Source organism: Scyliorhinus canicula, chromosome 12 (genome assembly GCF_902713615.1).
Source record: "Scyliorhinus canicula chromosome 12, sScyCan1.1, whole genome shotgun sequence".
NCBI classification, from domain to species: Eukaryota; Metazoa; Chordata; class Chondrichthyes; order Carcharhiniformes; family Scyliorhinidae; genus Scyliorhinus; species Scyliorhinus canicula.
Genome location: NC_052157.1, coordinates 65,418,532 through 65,434,409, shown reverse-complemented (window position 1 = coordinate 65,434,409; position 15,878 = coordinate 65,418,532). Strand labels below are relative to the sequence as shown.

At 50.9% G+C, this 15,878-nt stretch overlaps 1 protein-coding gene across 1 annotated transcript; it reads left to right on the top strand.

Annotated features, from left to right (window-relative positions):
* Positions 1-1,438: 1,438 nt before the first annotated feature.
* LOC119975166 (apolipoprotein C-II-like) lies at positions 1,439-15,165 on the top strand. Its single transcript, XM_038814754.1, has 4 exons — positions 1,439-1,614; positions 5,173-5,303; positions 13,055-13,199; positions 14,909-15,165. Exons 2-4 carry the CDS (start codon positions 5,237-5,239, stop codon positions 14,985-14,987), a joined length of 291 nt encoding a protein of 96 aa, XP_038670682.1. The 5' UTR covers positions 1,439-1,614; positions 5,173-5,236; the 3' UTR covers positions 14,988-15,165.
* The last annotated feature ends 713 nt before the right edge of the window (positions 15,166-15,878 follow it).

Genomic DNA, 15,878 nt, shown 5'->3' with positions numbered 1-15,878 from the left:
CCAGCAGCCAACTCAACTGAGGCTAATTTACAAATAAAGAAATGTTATTTCGTCCGGCGCCAAAACGTCCGGCGCCAAATCAGCCGGCGCCAAAACAGCCGGCGCCAAAACGGCTGTGCCCAAATGGCTGCGCCAAAATGTACCTAACCCCAGAGCCAGATCCCGCCGGTAAGTACCTGTCGTAATTTACGCCGGAAGCACTTGCCGAAAACGGGCGGCCACTCGGCGCATCACGGGCCGGAGAATCGCTAGAGGGGCCGCTGCTAGCGGCCGCTGACTGCGCGGCATGATTCACGCCCCCGCCAAATCCCCGGCGCCGGAGAATTCGGCAGCCGGCGGGGGCGGGATTCACGCCGCCCCCAGCCGATTCTCCGACCCGGCCAGGGGGGGGTCGGAGAATCCCTCCCCTTATCTTTATTCATCTTGTAATTCTTCTTAACATTTATCCAAGAAAAGTATATGAATCCATTCTTGAAAATTTCTATTGACCACTCCCAGCTTCGACATTATTTTGGAAATTTCAGGGTTATAATATCAGATTTCCACTCCACTTTGAGTGAAGAAGTGCTTTCTGAAATCATCCCTGTATGGCCAGGCTCCAATTTTAAGGTTCTGCAATGCTTTAGGAAGTCTTGTGGCACATGCGTAGCATTCCTACCTTTGAAGCAGAAGCTCTGGGTTCACTCCAATACTGGGACTTGTTTACCAGTACAGAAATGCACTTATAACGTGGTTCAACAGGCTGACCATCAGCGTCGATAATCCTTTCCCTCTTCCCCAAAAAGAAAAACAGTGTGCATGTGAAGATATGCTTAACAAAACCATATAGAAAGCTCAGTGTCTGTGAGTATTTGTACTATGCTTGAAAATTTACATAGGCTTTTTCAGAGAGTTAGGCCTCTGTGAGTATTTGTAAACTGCTTGACAATTTACATAGGCTTTTTCAGAGAGTTAGGCCTCTGTGAGTATTTGTACTCTGCTTGACAATTTACATAGGCTTTTTCAGAAAGTTAGGCCTCTGTGAGTATTTGTACTCTGCTTGACAATTTACATAGGCTTTTTCAGAGAGTTAGGCCTCTGTGAGTATTTGTACTCCCCTTGACAATTTACACAGGCAATTACAAAAAGTTAGGCCTCTGTAAACAGGGAGTTCAGGGTAACTAAAGTGTGCTCGACTTTCCTGTCATCCATCTGATGCCCAGGCTGCTGCTGGGCAACCATTTGATGTGCATTTTGGACTTCAGAATTTTGAGCGTGCTCTTGCAATGCCTACCCCACCTCCAAATGCACTGCTTCCCGCTATGGTAGGGAACACCCACTTCACACACTTGTACAGACGCAATTCCTGAGTGCATTCTCTGCCAAAGTTGGTCACCCTGCGAGTGTCCTTGAACCCAGGGTAAACTATGTAGGGATTATTTACGCCATGCTATTGATTTATTGTCAGAGAAATCTTGAGGCGGGGGAATCTGTCAGTCAACAGAGCTGACCATCCAGTGTTGCGTGTGAGAAGCAGTTTCCACCAGTATTGGTCACCTTGTCAAAGGGCAGATTGACAATGTAATATTTAACAGTCAGCAGCAAGATCTGGCTAATTTCGACCCTGAAGGTTTGGTGAGTAAAGCTGTCAGATGTTTCTTTCGTATATTATAAAGTTGCTTCCACAACATTTTCTTTCCCCCATGTCCCAATTTCTCCTACTCAACCTAAAAGCTTTTAACTCTCATAAATCTTGGGAGTTCCCCATATCATTTCTGGGTGAATCTCTTCCACACATCTGTGTACAATCTTTCTCTTCTTCTGTCACTCTCACTCTGTCTCTCACTCTCTCTTTGTTTCTGTCACTCTCTCTCTGTTTGTTTCTCTCTCTCTGTGTCTGTCTCTCTTTGTCTCATTCTCTGTCTCCCACTTTCTGTCTGTCTCTCTTTCTGTCTCTATCTGTTGAGCTGTCCCTCTCACTCTCCCTGTGTCCACCTCTTTGTGCCTGTCTCTGTCTCTCTGTGTCACTCTATCATTCACTATCTCTCTAGTTTCTCACTGTCTCCCTCTCTATGTCTCTCCCTCCGTCTCACTCTCCCTCTCTCTCTCACTCTCCCCTGAACTCTCTCACTCTCTCTACCAGTCTCTCCCTCTGCCTCTCCCCCTGGGCGGGAGTCTCTCAGCCCGGGGCCTGGCCGGGGAATCCCCGCGACCGGCGAGCATCGTGCCATCCCGCCCCGACGCCGGGGATTCCCCGGCCCGGCGATTCTCCGCAGCTTGGAGAATCGGCGCCATTGGCGCCGGCATGGTCAGCGCGGCGCCGGTCAGGGACCGAGCAGCCGTCGCAAAAATCCCAAGTCCCGCCGGCGCCGTGAACACCTGCTCTCAGCCGGCAGGACCTCGGCGTGGTAGGGTCCAGGGGGAGGGGGGGGGGGGGGGGGGGGTCGATCCGGTGGGGGGGCCTCCGTTGTGTCCTGGTCCAAGATCGGGGCCCACCGATCAGGAGACCGGCCTCTCAGGCTAGCGGCCTTCTTTCTTCCACGCCGGCCCCTGTAGCCCTGCGCCATCCATGTTGCGTCGGGGCTGGCGCGGAGAAGGGAGCCACTGCGTGTGCACGCGTTGGCACCGGTGCCACTGCGCATGCGCGGATCCCGCGGTGCCCAGTTGAAGCCAGGATCGGCAGCTGGAGCAGCGTGGATCACCCCAGTGCCGTGGCCTCCTGCAAGGGGCCAGAATTGCTGATCCTGAACCATGTTGACACCGTCGGGAAACGCGACGGCTTCAACGCTTAGCCTCAGGATCACTGAATCCAGCCCCCTGCATATCTCCCGCAATCTCTCTCACTCCCTCTGCCTCTTTCTTTTTCTCTCTCTTGCTGTCTCTTCCCCTTTCACCGTCTCACCCCTCGCTCCACATTTCATTATGTTTCTTTCTCTGACACACTTCCTCAAACTGTCTGTGTTAATCAATTTCTCTGCATCTCTGTTGCTCTGTCCCTCTCTCTGTCACTTTTTATCTGTCTCTGTCCATCTCTCTGCCTGTCCGCACCTCTCTCTCATCTCACTGACTCTGTCTCAGTTTCTGACACTCTCGCTGTCTCTGTCTATCTCTCTCTGTCTCTCTGTGTCTTTTTCTCTCTCTCGGTCTCCCTTCCTCCATCTCACTGTCTCTCTTTCTACTATACTTCTGCTTATCTCTGCCACTCTCTCTGCCGCTGTCTCTCTCTTCACAACTCTGTCTCTCTTAATCTCTGTCTCCCCCACCACATCGAAGCCCATCCCTCTATAATCCCCTAACTGTCCCATCGAAGCCCCCCACCCACTCCCCTGACACTGGCTGAACAATCGAGATCCCGACAAGCTCCAGCAGTGAGGCAGACATTCAGAGCCCCCTGGTGGCCCATTCTTGCATTGTGTGGGTTCACACACTCCGAGATCACACAATCGGCAAACAGAGCTGGAGAGGATCATTAAGGGGAGTGGCAACGGGAGGAGGCCATTCAGCCCATTCACATAGTCACAGACTTGCTACATCCCCATTGGTCTGCCATTGTTTCTCATCACTCAATTCCCTCAAAAGACAAAAATCCAACCCAATCCACAAGGATCCAATCAATCAAAAAGCCCCCAACTGTGGTGACAGAATTACTAAAATAACTACATCTATTACGAGGCTTTTAGGCTTCTGTCTGACTATGACGTTATGGTACTCAATGTCTGCTTCGGTATCTCATTCATCCCAACCCTGGGACTATGGCGTGTTTAATGTTTTCCCCATTCCACAACAATTATCCTGCAAGAGGGAAACTCTCTGGAATATTTTGCCTCAGTGCTACACAGTCAGAGGGTCAGTACTGAGGGAGTGCCGCACTGTCAGAGGGTCAGTACTGAGGGAGCGCTGCACTGTCAGAGGGTCAGTACTGAGGTAGCGCCTCACTGTCAGAGGGTCAGTACTGAGGGAGTGCCGCACAGTCAGAGGGTCAGTACTGAGGGAGTGCCGCACAGTCAGAGGGTCAGTACTGAGGGAGTGCTGCACTGTCAGAGGGTCAGTACTGAGGGTGTGCTGCACTGTCAGAGGGTCAGTACTGAGGGAGTGCTGCACTGTCAGAGGGTCAGTACTGAGGGAGTGCTGCACTGTCAGAGGGTCAGTACTGAGGGAGTGTTGCACTGTCAGAGGGTCAGTACTGAGGGAGTGCTGCACTGTCAGAGAGTCAGTACTGAGGGAGTACTGCACTGTCAGAGGGTCAGTACTGAGGGAGTGCTGCACTGTCAGAGGGTCAGTACTGAGGGACTGCTGCACTGTCAGAGGGTCAGTACTGAGGGGGTGCTGCACTGTCAGAGGGTCAGTACTGAGGGAGAGCTGCAATGTCAGAGGGTCAATACTGAGGGAGTGCTGCACTGTCAGAGGGTCAGTACTGAGGGAGTGTTGCACTGTCAGAGGGTCAGTACTGAGGGAGTGCTGCACTGTCAGAGGGTCAGTACTGAGGGAGAGCTGCATTGTCAGAGGGTCAGTACTGAGGGAGTGCTGCACTGTCAGAGGGTCAGTACTGAGGGACTGCTGCACTGTCAGAGGGTCAGTACTGAGGGGGTGCTGCACTGTCAGAGGGTCAGTACTGAGGTAGTGCTGCATTGTCAGAGGGTCAGTACTGCTGGAGCGCCGCACTGTCAGAGGGTCAGTACTGAGGGAGCGCTGCACTGTCAGAGGGTCAGTACTGAGGGAGTGCTGCACTGTCAGAGGGTCAGTACTGAGGGAGCGCTGCACTGTCAGAGGGTCAGTACTGAGGGAGTGCTGCACTGTCAGAGGGTCAGTACTGAGGGAGAGCTGCACTTTCGGAGGGTCAGTAACTAATAGTGCATGATCTGGTAACACGCTTCATTTGTCTTGTATCAAATAGGGAGGGTGTAGGGGCTGGAGAAGGTTACAGAGATAAGGGAGAGTTCTAATGGCATATTTTGGGAGGGGTGCCGTGGCAACGAGAGATTTGAAAAGCAGGTGATAATTTGAAAATCGAGGTGTTGTCGAACTGGGATCCATTGTTGGTCACCGAGGAACATGTGATCAGGAGTTAGTGTGAGTTGGGAAACAGAGATGGAGATTTGAGGTACAAATCATCCCAAAATTAAGGCAGTCTGTGCCTGAAATAATGGTCCAGCAGTTTGTATCAGAGGGAATTGTTATTTATCTGTCTGGCAGAGTGTTTCAGAGCAGTGTGATCCAGTCCAGTCACCGTGAAGGTATTGATAATCGCAGCAGCTCAATGAGGAACATGATGATGCTGAATGTCGTCACACTTCCGGTTGTCCTCTTCACACTTTCCTGCTGTGGTAAGATTAATTTTATATTCGTTCTGAGAATGTGTGTGTCTGTGGCGAGTCCAACATTGGTTGCCAATCCGTACTTGTCCCTTGAGAAGTCTTACAACACCAGGTTAAAGTCCAACAGGTTTGTTTCAAACACGACCTGATTCACCTGAGGAAGGAGCAGTGCTCCGAAAGCTAGTGTTTGAAACAAACCTGTTGAACTTTAACCTGCTGTTGTAAGACTTCTTACTGTGCTCACCCCAGTCCAACGCCGGCATCTCCACATCACGAGAAGGTTGTAGTGAGCTGCCTTCTTCAATCGCTGTTGTCTCTGAGTTGTAGGTACGCCAATGCATTACCTTCACACACCACCCCCTCACCCCACCCCTCAGCCCCTCATCTCTGCTCCTCACCCCACCCCCTCACCCCACCCCTCAGCCCCTCATCTCTGCTCCTCACCCACTCCCTCTCACCCCTCTTCTCACCCCACCCCCTCACCCTACCCCTCAGCCCCTCATCTCTTTCCTCCCCCTCTCCTGACTACCCCTCACTTCTGCTCCTGACCACGGCTCCCCCTCGCTCCTCACCCCTGCCCCTCTCCTAACCACACTGACCTCACTCCTCACCCTCCCCTCACACCAGCCCTTCCCCTCTCCTCACCCCATTCCTCCCCTCCTCACCCCACCATTCCCCCTCTCATCACCCTCACTCACCCTCTCTTTTCCCCCTCCCCCTCACCCCTACTCCTTACCCTCAACCTCCTCCCCATACTCCACCCCCTCACTCCCACTCATTACTCTACCCCATTGCACCCTCTCCTGGCCTCGCACTCCCTCACTTCCTTTCCTTGCCCATAACCCTCACCCCTAATCCTGACCCATCATTCCCTTACTCCCGCTCCTGACCCCCTCACTCCCTATCCTGGGCCCTCACTCCCTCACTCCCTCTCTGTTATAACTTGCAAGGGGTCTTATGGGGTAGGCGCGTGGATCTTGCATAATACAGACTCCCCCGATACGGGTACAGGGGACATTTAGCAATATTTGGCTTTGTGTACACAGAATCAGCCAGTAAGGCAAAGATTAGCGAGAACCCAGCAGGGAGCAACTGCAGCTGTAAATAATAGTAATTGTAAAATAAAGTAAGTTTCTGTTTCGACCTACTCGGTGTGGGCTCTTCGTTGCCCTTATAAAACTGGCGATGAGGATAAAAACTGGATGGACATCGATGCTGCTGAGCCAGCTGCCCATACCTCTTGGATACAGGTTGGATATTTTCTTTCATTACGCCTCTTTTTGGACGGTTGGACATGTTTGATACCAGTTTGGAAGATTGGAATCAGTACGCACAGAGGATGCGTTACTTTGTCCGGGCCCGATAATATCGCAGGGAACGACCGACCGCCAGGTAGCCATCTTGCTAACTACCTGTGACACGCATATGTTTGGAGCGCTACAGATCCTTACATACCCAGTGGCCTCCGACACTAAAACGTTTGATGAGCGTGTGGCTTTAGTGGGGCAACATTTGAACCTAACCCCATCTGTGACAGTACAATGGTGTGGTTAATATCACTGAAAGGACCCCGGGTCAATCTGTCAACAGGTTTTTGTCAAGATTATGCAAAATAGCAGAATTCTGTGAATACGGCACTGCCCTGTCTGACATGCTACGTGTCTGCTCGGTTTGCCGCAATGACAATGCAGCCTCTCAGAAGAAACTGCTGGCCAAGCCTTCCTGACCTTGCAACAGGCCATCCAAATGACACTTTCTCAAGAAAGCACAGAGAGACGGGTTCAGGACGTACAGATGGAGGTGAACCCCCCCCCCCCCCCCCGAGAGCATGCCCCCTCCTGTAAAGGGGCCCTCCCCAAACCGCCGCCTTGCCCTGGAATGAACAGCGTAAAGGCCCAACCCAGTGGCCAAAGGAAGAGCCTTCTGGATAGGAGACTGCCCCGGAGCCCGTAGACGGGGAGCCAGGGCGACCCCAGTGTGAATGCTGGCCACAGGGGAACCAGGAGTCCAGACGCCCCAATAGAGGCAGACTCTATCCCAGGGCTCGTACTTTCTGTCTGGGTGAGCCATATGAGGACGATGACTGCATGCAGTTGAACTACATGGAAACCCCTCCCGAGTGGTCCCAATTAAAGTTACAGTGTGGGTGAATGGGCACCTGCTCAATATGGAATTGGACACTAGTGAGGTGGTCTCCATGGTCAGACAGATACTGTTTGGCTGCATTAAAGTGAGGATTCCGACCTAGGATTTGACGGCTCCCCAGGACAGTCTGGCTACCTACGTGGGAGAACCGTCAGATATCGCAGATACTACCCCGGTAGTGTATGGGCATTCATCTTTGTGCCTCCCACCCATTGTGGTAAAGGGCCATTAGCCCATCGTGTTGGGCCGTGACTGGTTGCACCATCTACAGCTGCACTGGCAGAAAATCCTCCAAATGGGTTCCGGTGTCAACCCGGAAGCCCCAGCACAGTATTTCCAGGCACACCCGGTTCCCTATGCCTTGCGGAAAAGGTTTAAAGTCCTTGGGTATCTCCAAGCCCGTCCTGTTCGCTGGTTGGGCAGTGCAGGTAGTACCTGTAATGAAGCCGGCCAAAATGGTTCATTTATGCTGGGATCACAAATTGGCGGTACATGCGGTTTCCCAGTTGGACCGCTAACTCCTGCCCCACATAGAGGATCTCTATACAAAACCTATGGGTGGGAATTCGTTCTCAAGGCTCAATATGAGACACACCTGTTTGCAGCTCAGGGTGGTCCTGCTTCCCGCAAATATGTTACCATCCATACGAACAGGGGCTTGTCCAAGTATATGCAGCAATCCGTCAGAGCCTCCTCCGCCTGTGCCATTTTCCAGAGCATAATGCAACATCCTGAAAGGCTGCCACATAGAACATAGAACAGTACAGCACAGAACAGGCCCTTCGGCCCTCGATGTTGTGCCGAGCAATGATCACCCTACTCAAACCCACGTATCCACCCTATACCCGTAACCCAACAACCTCCCCTTACTTATTTTGGACACTACGGGCAATTTAGCGTGCCCAATCCACCTAACCTGCACATCTTTGGACTGTGGGAGGAAACCGGAGTACCCGGAGGAAACCCACGCACACACGGGGAGGATGTGCAGACTCCACACAGACAGTGACCCAGCCGGGAATCGAACCTGGGACCCTGGTGCTGTGAAGCATTTATGCTAACCACCATGCTACCGTGCTGCCCCCTAATGACTGTTTATTTAGCTGGGTGCTTGTCACGGACACCTCTGGTTAATAATAGTAATAATCTTTATTATTGTCACAAGTAGGCTTACATTAACACTGCAATGAAGTTACTGTGAAAAGCCCCTAGTTGCCACATTCTGGTGCCTGTTCGGGTACACTGAGGCAGAATTCAGACTGCCCAAATTACCTAAGAGCACGTCTTTTGGGACTTGTGGGAGGAAACCGGAACACCTGGAGGAAACCCGCGCAGACACAGGGAGAACATGCAGACTCCGTACAGTCATTGACCCAAGCCGGGAATCGAACTTGGAACCCTGGCACTGTGAAGCAACCGTGCTAGCCCTACTGTGCACTAAGAGCACTTGGGCAACTTGGAGGCTGTGTTAAAGCGGTTCCCTGATGCTAGTGTCTGCTTATGATGAAGAAAGTGCATATTTCATGTGAGGGACATGGTCCACCTCGGCCAGTGGGTGGACCGTGAAAGTTTGCGCCCCGTCGCGGAGAACATAGAACATAGAACAGTACAGCACAGAACAGGCCCTTCGGCCCTCAATGTTGTGCCGAACAATGATCACCCTACTTAAATCCCATAACCCAACAATCCCCCCATTAACCTTACACTACGGGCAATTTAGCATGGCCAATCCACCTAACCCGCACATCTTTGGACTGTGGGAGGAAACCGGAGCACCCGGAGGAAACCCACGCACACACGGGGAGGACGAGCAGACTCCACACAGACAGTGACCCAGCCGGGAATCGAACCTGGGACCCTGGAGCTGTGAAGCATTGATGCTAACCACCATGCTACCGTGAGGCGCCTGCCATTCAGCCAGCACCCACTCCAGCGGACGGCTTGGAACTTCTATCTTTCCTAGGCCTTGTTAACTATTACTGGAAGTTTCTCTCGAACCTTGCAACCATATTGACTCCCTGACACCTTCTCCTGAAGAAAGATCACATATGGGTCTGGGGCCACCCGCAGGAAACAGCCTTTCTGCAAGTGAAAAAGCAGTTTTCGTCTTCCGGGTTGCTGACCCTTTATGATCCCACTAAATCCTTGCTCATCTCATGCAATGCTTTCCCCTATGGAATTGGGGCCATGCTGTCCCATTGGATAGAGAATGGAAGGGAACAGCCAATCGCCTTCCCCTCCTGTATGTTGGCCACAGCGGAGAGGGAGTATGCGCAGATCGAGAAGGAAGGTCTGGCGGTGGTCTTCGTAGTGAAAAGTGTTCATCAATATGTGTCCAGACACCACTTCACTATCGTTACGGATCATAAGCCTTTCCTTGGGATTTTCAAGGATTATAAGACAATTCCGCCCATTGTTCCCACGTGAACCCAGTGCTCGGCCTTCTTACCAGTTGCCTGCGAATATTCTTTTGAACATAGATCAGGGACACAAATTCCAAATGCCATCGCACTGAGCCAGTTGCCTTTGTCAACTAGATCCTTATCGACCCCCAGGATGGGGGAGGTCGTCGGGACTCTGAGTTTCATGGACTCTTTACCTGTCACGGCGTTACGGATGCGTGAGTGGACCCAGGCGGAACCAATCCTATCAAAGGTTCGGCATGTGGCCCTATAAGGTGGACAGCATCAACAGCTCCCAGACAAGTTCAGGGCATTTTCCTCCAAGTTGTCTGAGTTCAGTGTGGAGGATGGTATCCTGCTGTAGGGGACGCATAATCATCCCGTACAGAGGGCAGGAGTTGATTTAAAAGGACCTCCACAACGGTCATCCAGGCATGTCAAAGGTGAAAATGCTGGCACGCAGTTATGAATGATGGCCAGGCCTCGACACGACATGGAGACGATGGCCCAGCATTGCTCCGTTTGCCAAGAGCATCAGAAGCTCCCTCCGGCCGCGCCCCTGCATTGTTGGGAATGGCTAGGCCAGCCGTAGTTGCATGCCGACTTTGCCGGTCTGCTTCAGGGATCCGTGTTCCTCATGACTGCCGCCCATTCCGGTACCAGCCTCCCCGAACAGGCGCCGGAATGTGGCGACTTGGGGCTTTTCACAGTAACTTCATTTGAAGCCTACTTGTGACAATAAGCGATTTTCATTTCATTTTATTTGAAGTGGCTCAAAGTGCACAAGGTGGTGAGAAGCATGTCCCAGGCGACTATTGAGAAGCTGCATTTATCGTTTTGCACACACGCAAAGTTCTCACTGATAATGGCACTCCTTTCACGAGTGAGGAGTTCTCCCAGTTTTTAAAGGCAAATGGGGTGCGGCACGTTCGTACCGGCCGATACTACCCGGCTTCTAATGGTTCAGCGGAATGCACGGTCCAAACATTTAAACGGGACCTCAAGAAGTTACTTTCAGGATTGATGGACACGAGGCTGGTTCGTTCTTGTTTAGCTACAGGACCCCTCCACACGCAGTGTGGTCTCAGGGCTGGTTTTGCTCACTGGGTTAAATCGCTGGCTTTTAAAGCAGGCCAGGAGCACGGTTCGATTCCCGTACCAGCCTCCCCGGACAGGCGCCGGAATGTGGCGACTAGGGGCTTTTCACAGTAACTTCATTGAAGCATACTCGTGACAATAAACGATTTTCATTTTTCATTTTTCAGTGACGGGGTAGCCCCCACGGAACTACCGATGGGCCGAGGACTTATACCCACCCTAGTATGATTTATCCAGATACAGGTGTGATATGGGCCAGGAATTAGAGAACCCCAAAGTGTATCATGGAGTTCACCTGACCCACAACTTTTACTAGATTGTGGTATGGGGAGCACACGGCTCACTCGACAGGTATGGTACAGCAGAAATCGAAAAGTTTTTTTTAAAGCAAAACAATGTTTATTCTAAGGACTCAAGTTAATCTTTTTAAAACATACAGTGAGCATTTGCAACCATTAATTCAAATACAACCCCCAAAGAACACAACACTAAGTAATCCTTTAAGCTTTCCTTTTAACATCCATAAGACTTAAAACACCTTTTACCAAAAGCACATCAGGTTAAAGTCACTACTGTTATTAGTTTTAAATCACCAAAGGATCGATTTACAGTCTTTAGATTACAGTGAGAGATTCATACACCTTCTGGCTGTGACTGCAGCTATCCAGCTCTGAAAACGAAACTAAAACACACCCTGCAGTAAACAGCCTAAAACTAAAGTAAAAAGCTGAAAGACAACCCAGCTCCACCCACTCTCTGACATCACAGCAGTAATAAACACCCATTTCTTAAAGGTACTCTCACTACATATATTTATATACATATCCATTTATAAACACCCATTTCTTAAAGGTACTCTCACATGACAGGTGCAAAAGTGCCGCCACAGCCAGGAGCAGCAAGGGCATTGTCCCTCTCATCCCTGACCTTCCAGGCACTTTGTACCAGGTGACCCCGTGTTTGTTCAAAACTTTGCCGACGACACCCAGTGGATCTGTGGCGTTACCCTCCTCCTGACAGGGCTGGTTTCTTACCAGGTGCAAACCGGGGTCATACTATGTGATAGAACCTTGACCGTATTTAGTCCAGGCGACCACTTCTTCGGATAATTCCTCGCCTTCGGAAACTTACTAAAAAAGTACAAGCGCATCTGCTGCCTGATCAGGCTGCAGCAGAACCCCAAGGAGTCAAGACGCCGAGATGACTGAGGTCGTCGACTTAGACTCGGAGATGGAGATGCAGGGGGTCTCCTCTGGGGAACCCTCGGATCCACAGCCTCGGGATTTGCAGCCGTCACGTTGTTCATGTTGGAAGCAGCATTCACCTTCCTGGTACACGCTGTCCGATCCAGCACCTCAGGTGTACCACGCCTAGTCAGACAGCCAAAGGATCCAGCACCCTCCTTCGCCATAGTCTTCGGATGATTCATTGGACTTTAGGGGGAGGGATGTTGCAATCCGCACAGGTCTTATGGGGTAGGGGTGATTAACTACCCCATGGGACTTGCAGAATACCAGCTCCCCGATAAGGAGGCAGGGGACGCTTAACAATAATTGCATTGTATAAACAGGGTGGGACAGTAAGTCACTGACTAGAGGAGGCCCAATAGGGAAGTACAGGAACTGTATACATAGTAATTGTAAAATAAAGTAAGTTTTTGTTTTGACCAACTTGGTGTGGACTCTTTGTAAAACTCTCCTGGCTCTTCACCCCTCAGTCCCTCTCCTGCTCCCCCCCCCCCCCCCCCCCCCCCCCCCCCACCCAACTCCTCTCCTGTCTCCCCACTTCCTCTCCTGGCCCCTCACCATACCCTGGCTCCTCATCCCCTCAACTCCCTCTCCTGGCCCAACATCCCCTCACCACCTCACTCCCACTCCTTGCCCAACATTCCCTCAATCCCTATCCTGGCTCCTCACCCCCTCAGTCCCTCTCCAGATCCCTCACTCCCTATCTTGGCCTCTCACCCACTTGCCTGGCCCCTCACTCCCTCAATCCCTCTCTTGGCCCGTCACTCCCTCACTCCATCTCCTCGACCCACCCCTCTGGTTTCTCCTTGCCAGCTATCATTACTTTTGTCCCACGAATGTCTCTCATGCTTTGTTTTGTGTTGTTCAGTATCGACGGGTGACGGTGTGTTGAAGGATCAGTCTGCGGAGGTGGGATTTACAGACACCCTACAGGAATACTGGAATTCTGTCTCCACGAAGATCACCAACTGGTATGAGACTGCTGCCTCCTCATCAACCGCACAGTTCCTCAAGTAAGTGCAGAGGAAGCTGGCATGAGGATTCACATTCAAACTGTTCCCATCCAAAAACAGAAATATATTAGGTTGAGCGGAAGTGGATGGAGCATTCAGTAATGTTCGAGTGATGGACAGCAGAGTCCAGTTCCCAAGTACAATTGTCAGGAGCTGCCCCTTACAGATCCAATGTTAACCGAGGTCGAGTCTGCCCTCATGAGGGTGTCTTGTTATGCTCTTGGCGTAGCATAAGCCGCTTCCTTGATGTTCACTCTGACAAAGGAAGGTCCAGACGTGGAGGCTTCTACGCATTTATTAAACTATTTACAATTCTCCTACTCTGATTCGCCTCCACTGTTAATCCTTCTATAGCTACTCAGACTGATGAACCAGTCTGCTACAATCCACATGGTGGGTGTGATGTTGAATCAACCCTGTGTCTGTACTCACTGAGTGTCTCCACTGGAAAGAGGAAGATCATGTGTGGTGTGTCCTTTATATATGGGTTGGTGTAATGCCCCCCTGTGGTAGTGTCACCTCTGTGTGTATCGTGAATGCCCATTGGTCGTGTCCTATCTTACTGACCTATTGGTTGAGTGTCTGTGTGTCAAATCTCTGGTGCTCCCTCTAGTATCTAGCTAGCCTATGTGTATTTACATTAACCCCTTGTGTATCTACAGTGATGTATATCACCATAGAGTGTGGCTAAAATATTCCGAGGCAGTGTAGGGTGTCCTGGGGATGGTGTGGAGGGAGCTTTACTCTGTATCTAACCCTGTGCTGTACCTGTCCTGGGAGTGTTTGATGGGGACAGTGTAGAGGGAGCTTTACTCTGTATCTAACCCCGTGCTGTCCCTGTCCTGGGAGTGTTTCATGGGGACAGTGTAGAGGGAGCTTTACTTAGTATCTAACCCTGTGCTGTACCTGTCCTGGGAGTGTTTGATGGGGACAGTGTAGAGGGTGCTTTACTCTGTATCTAACCCTGTGCTCTACCTGTCCTGGGAGTGTTTGATGGGGACAGTGTAGAGGGAGCTTTACTCTGTATCTAACCCCGTGCTGTCCCTGTCCTGGGAGTGTTTGATGGGGACAGTGTAGAGGGAGCTTTACTCTGTATCTAACCCCGTGCTCTACCTGTCCTGGGAGTGTTTGATGGGGACAGTGTAGAGGGAGCTTTACTCTGTATCTAACCTTGTACCGTACCTGTCCTGGGAGTGTTTGATGGGGACAGTGTAGAGGGAGCTTTACTCTGTATCTACCCTGTGCTCTACCTGTCCTGGGAGTGTTTGATGGGGACAGTGTAGAGGGAGCTTTACTCTGTATCTAACCCCGTGCTGTACCTGTCCTGGGAGTGTTTGATGGGGACAGTGTAGAGGGAGCTTTACTCTGTATCTAACCCCGTGCTGTACCTGTCCTGGGAGTGTTTGATGGGGACAGTGTAGAGGGAGCTTTACTCTGTATCTAACCCTGTGCTGTACCTGCCCTGGGAGTGTTTGATGGGGACAGTGTAGAGGGAGCTTTACTCTGTATCTAACCCTGTGCTGTACCTGTCCTGGGAGTGTTTGATGGGGACAGTGTAGAGGGAGCTTTACTCTGTATCTAACCCCGAGCTGTTCCTGTCCTGGGAGTGTTTATTTTGTCCCTTAGGGGGTCCCAGAGAAGGTGGGGGAACAGTGTTGCATTTCATCTTTTGGAATCTATCTAACTGCTATTAAATTTCCTTTGGACAGGGGTGTGATGAATAATAGTACTGCCGCCATTAACACCTACACTAGAATCCTGTTCGATCAACTAATGCATTCAGTGTGACATTCCTCCTGTGAGCCACCTCGTGAGTATTCCTGAAGCAACCAAAGGATTACAGCATTTTCTCTCTGAACCCTGATAGCCACGGTGATCGTAGAGAATGAAACTCCTCAGCGATATCATCTGTCACTGTATGACCCGTGTCCTGTTGAATCTCAAAATAAAATGATTGCAAGACTTTCTTAAGTGGTTGAAATAAACAAGGACACCCACGCCCCATTCTCATCCACCCCACCCGCCTCACACAGCCGTCTGTGTTTTTGTGTTTTATATGGGATCTAAGCCATTGACATTGGTGAAGCTGGGATTGTTCACGTTGGAGCAGAGAAGGTTAAGGAGTAGATTTAATCGAAGCATTCAGGAGATGTGGTTTTGAAAGTGTTTCCATTTGGCAGGAGGCTCGGTAACCAGAGGGGACACAGATTGAAGAGAATCAGGAAAGATCCGGGGGTGGGGGGGAGATTGGGGGGCGGGGGGGCAGGGTGGGGATGGAAGCAGCTTCAATGGTGGATGTGATAGCACAATCAGGTGGAATTGAAATGCAGATTGCTGAGTTAGCAGGAAGCAAGTGTAGTGATAAATGGGTCACTGTGGGGCTTGCAAGCTGCAGCTAGCAGAGCATCACAGGGAACAATGCAGGGGCCTCAGCTATTTACTCTTTATATCAATGACTCGGATGAAGGGGCTGAAGGTATTGTTGCTAAACTTGCTGACGACACAAAGTTAGGTGGGAAAGTATGTTGTGAAGAGGACGTATGGAGTCTACAAGGGGATTTGGATGCGTGAAGTGAGTGGGCAAAATATAGATGGAGTTGGGAAAGTGTGAACTTGTCGACTGTGGCAAAAAGGTAGAGGAACACAGCAAATGATTTAAATGGAGCGGGATTGGAGAAT